This window comes from Anarrhichthys ocellatus, unplaced genomic scaffold (genome assembly GCF_004355925.1).
Source record: "Anarrhichthys ocellatus isolate YVR2014 unplaced genomic scaffold, GSC_Weel_1.0 scaffold13, whole genome shotgun sequence".
Taxonomy (NCBI): Eukaryota; Metazoa; Chordata; class Actinopteri; order Perciformes; family Anarhichadidae; genus Anarrhichthys; species Anarrhichthys ocellatus.
Window position 1 is genome coordinate 6,902,131 of NW_022280043.1, and position 11,818 is coordinate 6,913,948.

The following is an 11,818-nucleotide window of genomic DNA, read 5'->3' on the forward strand; positions in this document are numbered from 1 at the left end:
CCCTGAAACGGGTGTACCCTTGCAATGTCATTCAGCAGGAGATTGAATGAAATTAATGTTCAGCGAATGAACTCTGTGAGACGTCATCAGGACGGGCCTGTCCCAGCTGTGTGTTCAGCCAATCACGATTGGCATTACATACATATTAGCCAATCGGTGGATGACTTTCGTGGAATGGGCGGGCCCTTTGTCAACCACGGTCACGGACGTTGTGGTTAACTTTGCCGGTGTTGGACTACCCCCGGACCCCAAACCGTCAGCGTGAGTATCGACAACGTTACATTAAAAGATTGATTTCGTAAGAAGAAGATTGTTGAGTGTGTCAAAAGTCTACATGTTGTATTCCCAGTTACAGCAATTCCCATATGAAGACGGAATAGGTCTCGTGGTCGACCCCACATGGCTAACGTTACCTAGCCTGCTAGCTAACCAACCGGCCAATCCTGCTAGCTTGCTTCAGCCTTCACAGGTTAAATACCGGATAGTCTTACCGGAGGCTGGCTTATCTCTAGTTGTAACAAACCACACGTTGCAGCTGAATATTTCTTGTGGTCACCAGGTTGTGTTGGAATCTAGTACCGTTATGGAGAGTCGGACTAAACTGGGCCTTAGTTATAACCAACCGACCTACTGTAACGCTACTGTTACTGCCAGGACACCAGGACAGATCGCTCACTGGAGCTAAGCTAGTCACGTTAATGTTAGCATGGACGTGAGCTAACTGTGCCCAAGTGCACTGGGTCTACTGTGTGAGTTAGTGGGTGATTGTATGCCAAGCAGATCACTGTCTTCATATCAAACCTCGCAAGTCATTCAAGCTAATAACGTTACTTTTCCAATTTTGTCTTGCACTTTATCAGGGATTATTTTAACAGACAGTAACCTGCAGTGATTGGATTACGTTGATATAATTGAACAATATTCATCTTTCTCTCTCTCTTCCCCCCCCCCCCCCCAGTCTGTTACAGTATGGGCAGTGTGTTGGCTGCCGCCTCCCCCAGTCCTGCCCCAGCTGGAGGTAGTCAAGGGGTCCATGGGCTGGTGTCTGTCCCTCCAGGGTTCAGTATGCCCTCAATGTCTTCCGTCCCTCCAACATCTGGATCCGGCCAGCAGACGGCAGATGCAGACCCTCCACTGCCACACCCAGGCACCTATGAGGAGTGCCACCGTAAATGTAAAGGTTAGAAAATCAGCTGTTGTGTTGTGTGGTGGTAATTTCTGAATGCTGTAGTTTAATCTTCAAATTTGTTCAGCCTTTAAGTAACAGGCATTGTATTATAAATACAGTATGACTATTAGCATGAATAATTGTCTGAGTTACATACATTTTTTTTTTTTTTTTTGCACTTTCTCTGTTTCAGAGGTATACCCTCTGCAAATGGAAGGGGTGCGGTTAGTGGTCAACAAGGGCCTGAGTAACCACTTCCAGGTCAGCCATACGGTTACCCTGAGCACACTTGGTGAATCTGGTTATCGATTTGGTTCCACCTACGTAGGCACTAAACAGACTGGACCAGCAGAGGTAATGATCATTTTCCCATCTCTTCAACAAACCACTAAAATTATGTTTGCATTTATTATGATAGAAGTCTGATGTGTGTCTTTAGTTGCTTCTTTGCTCAATGACTGAAAAAAGTCAATATTTTTATATGAAAAATGTATTTAGTTAGGGGTTAGGGTTATACGTCTTTTATTGGTTACTGACAGTTCAGCTAGATCGTTTTAATGGCATGTTTTTTTCTTTATCAGGGTTCAAAACTGAATAACATACTTAAGTTTGAAAACTGATGAATGTGTGTGTTGTTCCCCACAGTCTTTCCCAGTCATTGTTGGAGATATGGACAACACTGGTAGTCTGAATGCTCAGATCATCCACCAGCTCACATCTGCTGTGCGCTCCAAAATAGCCATCCAGGTGTGTGGACTTTTTGAGGGAACATCCTTTCAGATGCTGAGTCTCTTATTCAGCTTTTAAGTGTCACTGACCGTTCCATTCCACTCTCAGAATATTTGTTGTTCAACCTTTTGTGTGTTGCAGACTCAGCAACATAAGTTTGTGAACTGGCAGTGTGACTTGGAGTGGCGTGGTGAAGACTTTACCTCCGCAGTGACACTCGGGAATCCAGATGTAACCGTTGGATCTGGTATGATTTGGTTTGTTAATAACGCCTTGTAACAAGTTCAACAGAGGGTTTTTATCCCACACTAATTTGCCACAAGCTACTTGATCCAAATGCTGGAGCTCCTGGCTACCCAATTGGCTATTAATACCTCTCTACCTCACACACACACACCAGGAATTTGTCAGTATTTTCCAACCTTTTCTGACATTATTTATAGACCAAACAATTTACAGAAAAAAGAATAGCGCCGGAGAGGGGGCGTGGTTTATCGCCCTGAAAGCCGTTCAACTGTCCGCCATTAACCATGGGAAAAATAACCTCTATTTCTGCTTAGTACGTGTTGTGGACGTCACAGATATCCTGGGAAACTAAACGCTGTCATGTCTGGGTTCATAACATAGTATCGAGGTGTATTCACTGTGTCTAGCAAGCCACACGTCGCTGTTTACTACAGCTGTATGAACACAAAATAAACTGATTTGGCTGTGATTTAATGGCAATAAACCGACAAAAAGGGACTCCGATATAACTATGTAATGATGCCGATTTGTACTTGTCTTCTCCGACAAAAAGGGACTCCGAAATAACTACGTAATGATGCCGATTTGATCGTAGAGCTCTGGGTGAACACAGACGGCTACAGTATCATCGCCTGTGTGCATAGACTTTGTATGTAATCTACTCGCGTGAATAATTCGCAACGCGTTTGGTGTGAACGCAGCATAAGCGATAGCACCAAAGTATACATGTTTTTAGAGTTGGGCTGGTGTAAACATTTTTAAACTAGTTTGATAGTAAGCCACAACACTGGAGCGTTATACAGTATTTTACCACTAGATGTCACACTTGACCTAACAGCCGCTCCATCAAAACTCAGAGGAGCGGCTAAAATGAGAATAGCTGGTCCACCGATAACTAAGCCGGGCCGTTGTTTACCACTTTCCCCTTCACTTAAATACGCAGGAGGCAAGCAAGACATGGGAACTTCTCTTCAGTCTTGACCCAGATGTAGAATTTATTCTCCAACAGCCTAAACCAGATGTGGCCAAACCTTTTAAATTGTAGGCTAAATACAGAAAAATATAAGGGGTCACAAACAATAATAAATGCATAGTTTTTAAACAGTTACACTGCAATATTGGTACTGCACATGTGGCAACTAGTACTTTACACCTTTATCATTTCTGTGATAATGCTACATTGTGAAAAACAAATCTCTGTAGAAGTCGGCAGGGGGAGAGCTAGTTATTGTGTAAACATTTTGTTAAATGTATGTGTTCAAATGTCATCTTGTTGCCATCCCGAACCTGATATTTTTTAGTAAGCTTACTAAACCTGCTCATCACTGTTCCACACCAAAATGCATGTTGGAAGACATCCAAACTCCAAACCATGGATGAGAGGGGACTATACTGTGTATATAATGGTAGCTCTTTTACTACTTTCCCTCAGGCATCTTGGTGGGCCACTATCTCCAGTCTATCACACCAGCTCTGGCTCTAGGTGGTGAGGTAGTGTTCCACAGGAGACCAGGGGAGGAAGGAGCGGTCACCTCCCTCTTAGGAAGGTACACAGGTAAATCTCCACTCTGTGCTTATTGAAATGTACACTTCAAGACTACCTAATGCTTGTATTTGTGTATTCAAATCTTGCTTTGTTGACTATGATTCAATATTTGGTTGCCAATTTCCAAAAAAAACGTCATTCATTGTTTTGTGTTACCCGTGTGATGGATGTTCAAATCCCTTTATTTCTCCACAGGGGACAACTACGTTGCTACATTGACTGTGGGCGGGGCAGGAGCTCATGCTACATACTATCACAAAGCCAATGATCAGGTATTATTAAATTAGTAATGGTACGTGTGGATATATTTCTGTGGAACAGTCATGGTTTGTCTCCCAATACTGCTCGAATGCAGCAATTTGGTTGAAAATCTGATGATTAGCTTAAAGGATAGGTTCACATTTAAACAAGTGTGTCTTAAAACAATCCTCACTTCCCTATATGTACATTGAAACAGTTTTTGGTCACAGTTGTTCCTCCTGTCTATACTGGCCGTTAAGAGGTCCTTTCCTGAAGCAAATTAAATATAAGCGATAAGGACAAAACCCACAATCCTCGTTCTGTGCAAAAACAAATTTAGCTGAAGCTAATTTGAGGCTCTAGAAGTCTGACTTCTGCATTTCAAGCGGGTACCTTTCAAAGTTTCTTCTGTCTTCTTATGCAGTTGCAGATAGGAGTTGAATTTGAAGCCAGCACAAAGATGCAAGACACCACAACATCCATTGGTTACCAGTTGGACGTTCCCAAAGCTAACTTGCTCTTTAAAGGTAAATAAATACAGTATGAATACCCATATACATGTAGAAAACTGCAAAATGAATAATGTTTTTTTCCCCATTGTCCCTCCTTAGGCACAGTTGACAGTAACTGGGTGGTTGGGGCGACCCTTGAAAAGAAACTGCTGCCTCTGCCTCTCACGCTGGCCCTTGGGGCTTTCCTCAACCACCGCAAGAACAAGTTCCAGTGTGGCTTTGGTGTCACCATTGGCTAGAGGTGTGGGGGCTTCCTGGAGCCAGCTTGCAGGCCACAGCTTGGACCGGCACAGAGACACACAGGAACCTGGACTAAGTTTTAGAAATTTGATTCAGAGACTCTCTCACAACTGTGATTTCTGGGGCAGACAGACAACTACGAAGGAGCCAGGACTGGCCGAGCCATGCCTACATTCTGTAGCACAAATGTCTTTCCTTTATGGTGTATTGGATATACCCAGAGGCTAGAGAGATGTATATCAGAGGGCATCAGTGATGCATGAGAACATGTGATGTGAAAATCAAGTAAGTGGATAGACATAATATATGGTGATCATGTATGACGATTAAAATAAATGTGATAACTTTTTGTAAAAGAGGGGGTGTTGTGATTGTTTCTAGAAGAACTGGGTGCACACGCTCATTATTTTGGGGGTCTAACTATAGACACACCTGGGACACATATTCAACCGGTAGATTTTTGCAAGGTCTCATTCGCAAAAATCGACTTGCTTTTACTGGTTGCATGGACCATTACATCAGACGAACAAAGTTAGCAACCAGTTGGTGAAAATTCTGGAGCATTTAGTGGCTAAAACGATTATTGGATTTATTTAGTTGGGACCAAATCCAGAGCTAAGTACAGTTGAATGCACATCTGACTTATATTCATCAGAATGACACTCCAAATGAATGCTAATGTCCCTCCATATCTGCTGGGTGTAGTGTTCCCTTAATGCTGGTCAACTGTGATTCCTGGGACTGACTCTGAGTGAGAAATATCCTGCGACGTAAGTCACATTTAAAAACAATATTTAACACCCACCCTATGTTTCTTATTTCCCACCTTTGTGTCAAAGAAGACTACCTTCCATCCAGGGTATCTGCATATACTTCTAGCACAATCAACTCCAAAATACCAAAAAGCATTGTCTGACCACAAACAAAACCATGTTGTTGGGTACATTTTCTTTATTAATCAAATATGCTATTTTTGTCAATCAAGAACCACTGTACAGGGATAGCTGTACAATTCCACATCATACTGTAAATCTACAGTATTATTACAAACATTTAAGGGCTCACAGCAACCTTGCCTTTTCATTAGCCAGTTATAAATGCAGTCGAAAGACTGCAATACCATAAGAAATAGAAGTACATTTTTAAGATTAACGCAGATAAGATAATCCAATTAACAAAATATACAGTCACACCACAGACATGTACTTAATTGTAACATATGACGATATAATTGTGACAATACAACTATTCCCAAATACAGTATCCACCAATAGTTATTTACTTATTACACCTTTTTTGTATTAGTCGACTATATAACCACATAAACAAATCTAAAATAAAGTTAAGAACTGCTGAATTACTCAGCCAGTGGCAACTTTACTGACGATATCCGAGGTGAGATGTGCGCAGAGATGTACATCAAGGTATCAAAATCATCAATAGGAGGGTGAGGACAGGAGAACACACCAAAGCAGCAGAGAAGCCAAAAAATGCTGCAGCAGGAAGAAAAATATTTTTCCAGTTATATATTTATGAATATACAGACCTGTATATGTAACTTTCGAGCCAACTGTTTTTACAGCTAACAAATAAATCGTATTACCTTTTGTCATCTGTTGTGTTAGGAGGTGGACGGGTGGTGGGTAAGATCCTATGAAATGCATATCAGAAAAGATATATTAAAATCATAATTCTTTATTTAATTATTGTTTTACATAAATAGTTGTATTCAGTGCTAAAAATGTACCTAATTGATCACATAATGTCCTACCGTGATGAGCATGGGCCATTATCCTGATATCTAGGAAGGTGTCTAATCTTCACTGGTTCCACTTTAGGACATGGTAGAGAATTTCCACTAAGGAGAGGAGAGATATCTAACAAAAGAAAGTTTCAGTAAACATGTAGAACAAAACTTCCTCTTAGGTGTAAAGAAATGTTTCAAACTAATTTGTTGTAGAATTCCAAGCAGAGCAGCTATACAGTCAAGTTAAGCAGTAAAAACAGTTTGATCAACCTACCTTGGAAGCTGAACTCCAAAAATTGCACTTCCTCCCTTGATGAAGTCTCTGGATTTCATATCTTCGTAATAGGCAAAGAAACGTCTTCCAAGTGGAGGTCCGGCAAGTGTGCCCGAATGAGACACTGAACCCCAAGTTGTTCCCCGACTCCAAATGCTTAGGATGGGTTGGTCAAATGTTATGTAGGTACAGTATGTATGTCGCAAGTCTAAAAAAGTAACATATAGTGTGTGGTGATTTCTTTGTTTCTTACCATTATTACTGGATGTGCTTAGATCACTGGTGATACTCCTTTGCTTGGACATCTGCAGCTGGATGTTGGGGTTCTGATCCAGCATTTTAAAGGTCACCTGCCTTTGTGGGCAAGGCCACTCCAGCGTGTCATCATATTCACCAGACAAGAGTTGCACAAACAGTCCGAAAGATCGCCTGGCCTGCATAATCCCAACCCTGTAGGCATAGCCTCCACTGGAGTACTGCCGTGGACTGTATCGAGTGGTTCCATATAAACTAGTATTCTCAAAATCATTGATCTGCATGGTAACATGTGGACAATCGATCTCGGACAGATTGATGTCGTCGATTGAGAAGCCATCTGAAGAGTTTCCTGCTCCTTTACGAACCTCAAACTCCACCTGGAAGTGCTTGGTGGCATTCAGGGAAACATGCTTGAGCTGCCAGTAAGATGTTGGTGGACCCGGAGGAAAAGTTTCGGGATGACTTAATTACATTACTTGAATATTAATACGTGCAGTATGAGGTATAGCTTTCAAACATTTCAGTCTTAAATACCATTTAGAGCAGATGATATCAAATAATCATACAGCTTGAGATTACCAGTGATCTGTCCCATGAGGCGGAGTGTTCCTGAGAGGTCCCATTCATCTTGAAACTCTCTGATCCAGATGTTGAGATGGTCTAACTTGTGTCCACTGTGGTAATAGTAGAACTGGAGACACTGGACATGACACTCCCTATTGCTTCTCAGCTTGTGGGTCTCTAGCCAGGCTGAGTCTCCTTCTTGACCCGATGCTGTGCTGGCATCATGACCTAGAACGTTGTAAATGTATTATGATGGACCTTCAAATGTCATTTCTACATATAAGGTAAATCATTTCAATAAGTGATATAACGTAAGAGTGATTTACGTAAGACTTTCTTCAAAGACATTTTTCCCACTTGAAAGTTATTTTTTTTTGGTAAAAATCTGTTTAAATTTAGGGCTGGTCATTGGTACTCAATACATTTAAAATGTTACCATTCGTAATCCTGACAGTGAGTGATAAATTATGCCTATAGACCAAATGAAGAGAATACAAATTACAACAAATAAATCTGAAATATCTTATTTGCACTCAAGCGCTGTCACAGTTTCACCACTGGGTGGCAGTCTAGCCTCTTCTATTGGCACAGAGGACACTGACGTCCTTGCGTTGCATAAAACAGAACTGTAACAATCATTTGGCAGAAGCTTCTGTCTAAAGGCAACTTACATTTCCCCCACACAAACACACAAAATGGGAGTTCAGTGTCTACAATCAGGTTGTGGAACTAGTTTTAAATACTTTACTTAAGTTAAAGTAGCAATACCACCATGTAAATGTAATCCGTTACAAGTACTAGTCCCCTATTTAAAATCTTACGTTAAAATACTAGCAACAAAAAGTACCAAACATTAAAGTAAGACTATGCAAAGTCCCCCTCTATTATTAATTGTATTATTATTATTATTATTGTTGTTATTGTTATTGTTAGTTATAGTATTATTATTCAAAAACAATGTAACACATTTTATAAACTGATCATATATTTAGTATGTAAAACCTGAAAAGTAATTTAAGCTGTTAAATAAATTCGACACAATAAAAAACTATTCCCCTTTGAAATGTAGTAGAATTATAAAGCAGTAGTAGAGTATAAAGCATACAATGGACATTTTTAGGCAATGAGTGAAAAGAAAACCTCCCCGAGACAGTTTTAACAATATCTGAGGTGTGCACCTCCAAGATCATCTCCACATAACAATCCTGTTCTAAAATCAGACCAGCTGATGGGGAACAACAAGGTGGAGCAGACAACACAGCTTAAGTGCATTTACAAAAAACAGCCATCTGGAGACAAGATCCGATCTGCTTATCAAACCAGCAGGACCATAGTAACAACCTCTTATCTATATCAAAACAACAGTAAACCTGTTTGTCACCACAGTGATTAAAGCAAGATGTGTCTTGTTCAGAGGAACTTGTGTACGTCACAGAGCACCTCCCACTTCTCAGTGGTGTGAGTTCTAGTTTGAATGGAACAGACATGCGTCTAGCTTCCTGTATTAGAAAGTGGCCGTTGGCCTTAACGATTACTTTTGGCTGTTTTGACTGATAATGCAGTGTGGATAGTTGTTCTGGGTTCCCACACAAATGCTAATTAGGTGTGAAAACAGCATGGAGCATGAAAATGTGAGATCAGACTTGCATTTGTAACGTCTCAAAGAGCTTTGCAGTAGTTTGAAAAGCAGTGTCCCACTGAAAGTAGCACTTTAAGTTGCTGCAATTACAATAAGGGGAGATTGAATTCTCGGGACTTGTAAATTAGAAAAAAGTACAATCTTATTCCCTGTCATAACAAAGAGATATCAACATATCTCAAGAATGAGTGACACATTGTTTTTTTTCCAGTGCAGTGGTATTGTCATTGGACTCTGACCCTCCACGTTGGATGCTGGCACTGTCAATAGTTGGAGGATGAGGCTATTTACAACAATAAGAGATTGTGCAATTCTCGGTTTTTATGAAATAAATAATCGTGTGGTTTTCAAAGTTCCATCAAAACAAATCTGTAATTTTAAATAGAATAAAATAAGGATGCATCTGATTTTTAGGGCAAAACACTTTTTGTTTTATATGAAATCTAATGGGATGAATCCACAACTGACTTGTCTAGGCCTCTCTCACATACAAATGGTCAGCCACGCTTCTCACAGACATTTCTCGATTTTAGCAATGACACCATCAAGGTGCAGTTTCATGGCAAGCGTTGACAAGTACCCGATTAAAAACAACAGCCTGCATCTGGATTAAGAAGGAGACGAAACTGGGACAAGAGCGAGGACATGTTAAGACGTGTTAGTCCCTCTGTATGTTTTATGTAATAATCATATTCTGTCAGTGCTGCTACTTTCAGGATGGCTTGTCAAAACACCGTGCTCTTAAACAGATGTTGTAGAAAAAAACATTTCTTGTGATTAGATTTCTTGCAAATTCACATATTCTATGAAAGACTATTAAATACAAATGTACATTTTCCAGATTTTTCTATTTATTTGTGTCAATTTACAGAAATTACAAAAAAGTACATTACAGTCTCCAAGTTCATAACCCACAATAAAAACTTAGTATTTACATATTTGACGAGTGCAGAGGTTTGCTTCGCACCTAGTAATAAATAGTAATGAGTTTAATTTTGTTTACAGTACAATTCAGATATGTCATGCTTTAAACAGAGGTACACCAAACAAGGCCAGCCTCTTGATAAATGATGGAGCAGGTGTTGAGGTGGACTTAGTTGGCTTTGGCAAAGGACTCGTAGAGGGACATGAGCTGTGCCTGGAGGTCCTGAGCGTAGGGGTCCAGCTTTTCCCTCAGGTCCTCAGCATAGGGGGCTACCATCTGTTTCACCACATTAGCTCTCTGACTCAGCTCAACCTGGACCTTCTCAGTCATGGGGGCCACGCTATCCTGGAAGTCCTGCAGGTGCTGGTCCACCTTCAGCTTCAGGTCATCGGTGTAAGGCCCCAGCTGAGCCTGCAGATCCTTCACACTCTGCTCCAAGTTGGTCTTAAGCTCCTCACTCTTCTGCATCAGGGTGGCCCTCAGGGTCTCAGAGTCCATGGACTCTGCAAAGGGGGCAAGCTCCTGTTTGAGCTGCTCCACTCTCTGCTGGATCTGGGTCTTCATGTCTTCAGTGTAGGGCTCCAGTTTTTCCCTGACAGTGCTCAGCTCCTGGGTCAGCACATTTCTCAGCACATCGGCCTCTGCTGTGATCTTGGTCATCAGGTCCTGGGCTGCAGGGGGAAGCTGCTCCTGCAGGGTGAATGCATACTTGCTGGCTATGTCAGTACTGTCTGCCAGGCGGGCACTAGAAAACAGACAAAGTAGTGGTTAGACCATCAGAGTTTGTGCAGTACCATACTGATCTTATCACCATGTGACACATTTCACTAACAGGCCAAGCCATCATGATCCGATGGCAGATTTGTTGCAGAGTCAGCTGAAGGTTCTGAACTGTCAGAAGGGATGAGAACCGGTTTATGTTGCATTTTGGGCTGCTTGCTCTCTTCTGAAGGCCACAACTTACTTGACTTCCTGTCCAAACTGTGATTTCCTGATCATGTGGAGGGTGTCATCAGCTGTTTGGGTGGCCTTGGCAATGTAATCCCAGAATGCATCCGTAAGCACTTCCAGCTGTGGTTTGGGTGCATCAGCATAGAAGAGGTTGGCGTGACAGCCTGAAGGATGGACACAAGCACAGCTTGAGAACAGTGCAGATTTTCAGCCATTCAGTTTATTTTGAGTGCTTTTAGTTGCTGAAGTAATGCCATATTGTAGCTTTGACGAGACAGAAAAGACAAGTCAAAAACAGAAAAGCTTGCAACTTACCAGACAGTGCTGCAACAACGAGTACAACAAACACCTTCATGACTGCGTCTTGCTGAAAAAAATGTATGATCCAGTTAACTTTCAAGAAGCATTAAAAAAAGTTGCAACAATTGTATTTGTTCCTTGAAATTTAGTTTGGAATGTAATGTGATTCTCACCTGCTTTTGGCTTGTTCGACTCTCAGAGTGAAGCAGGTTTGTGGTTCCCTCAGACTGGCACTTCCTTGTATATATACTGAAGCCACATGTAGTCAAGAGCCCAAAGTCCGGGAGTCCCTTCCATGTTGTCACAATGGCTCTCTTCCTGTTTCTGGTGCTTCTCAGGGAATACTATCACATGACCCCCGAAACGACAATGCAGACACACTGACACAACCGTTACAGTATGAATTGGTTATGTGGCTTTTGGTAATGTTTTAACAATAAAACCTCTCTTACACCACAATAATTATTGCCAAGTTAGTC

General features: G+C 41.3%; 3 protein-coding genes and 1 long non-coding RNA gene across 4 annotated transcripts; 1 reads left to right on the forward strand and 3 right to left on the reverse strand.

The window, feature by feature from the left end:
• The first annotated feature begins 159 nt into the window (after window positions 1-159).
• On the forward strand, window positions 160-4,817 carry tomm40 (translocase of outer mitochondrial membrane 40 homolog (yeast)). The gene is made up of 9 exons (XM_031853186.1): window positions 160-261; window positions 959-1,180; window positions 1,362-1,522; window positions 1,814-1,915; window positions 2,039-2,144; window positions 3,576-3,698; window positions 3,885-3,961; window positions 4,354-4,456; window positions 4,541-4,817. Exons 2-9 carry the CDS (start codon window positions 970-972, stop codon window positions 4,678-4,680), a joined length of 1,023 nt encoding a protein of 340 aa, XP_031709046.1. The 5' UTR covers window positions 160-261; window positions 959-969; the 3' UTR covers window positions 4,681-4,817.
• Window positions 4,818-5,637: 820 nt separating this feature from the next.
• On the reverse strand, window positions 5,638-6,792 carry LOC116386356 (uncharacterized). The gene is made up of 3 exons (XR_004212961.1): window positions 6,453-6,792; window positions 6,285-6,332; window positions 5,638-6,174 (listed from the first exon to the last, which is right to left on the reverse strand). It is a non-coding gene; the product is annotated as an uncharacterized LOC116386356 (long non-coding RNA).
• A 71-nt stretch (window positions 6,793-6,863) lies between these two features.
• On the reverse strand, window positions 6,864-7,768 carry LOC116386679 (meprin A subunit beta-like; the record flags this gene model as incomplete). The annotated part of the gene is made up of 2 exons (XM_031853088.1): window positions 6,864-7,395; window positions 7,536-7,768. Coding segments are annotated over 2 exons (765 nt in total), but the record flags the coding sequence as incomplete, so codon positions are not given.
• A 2,224-nt stretch (window positions 7,769-9,992) lies between these two features.
• Window positions 9,993-11,612, reverse strand: LOC116386816 (apolipoprotein A-IV-like). Its single transcript, XM_031853362.1, has 4 exons — window positions 11,513-11,612; window positions 11,355-11,406; window positions 11,053-11,203; window positions 9,993-10,833 (listed from the first exon to the last, which is right to left on the reverse strand). The coding sequence occupies exons 2-4, from the start codon at window positions 11,392-11,394 to the stop codon at window positions 10,257-10,259; spliced, it is 768 nt and encodes a 255-aa protein (XP_031709222.1). The 5' UTR covers window positions 11,395-11,406; window positions 11,513-11,612; the 3' UTR covers window positions 9,993-10,256.
• Window positions 11,613-11,818: the final 206 nt, after the last annotated feature.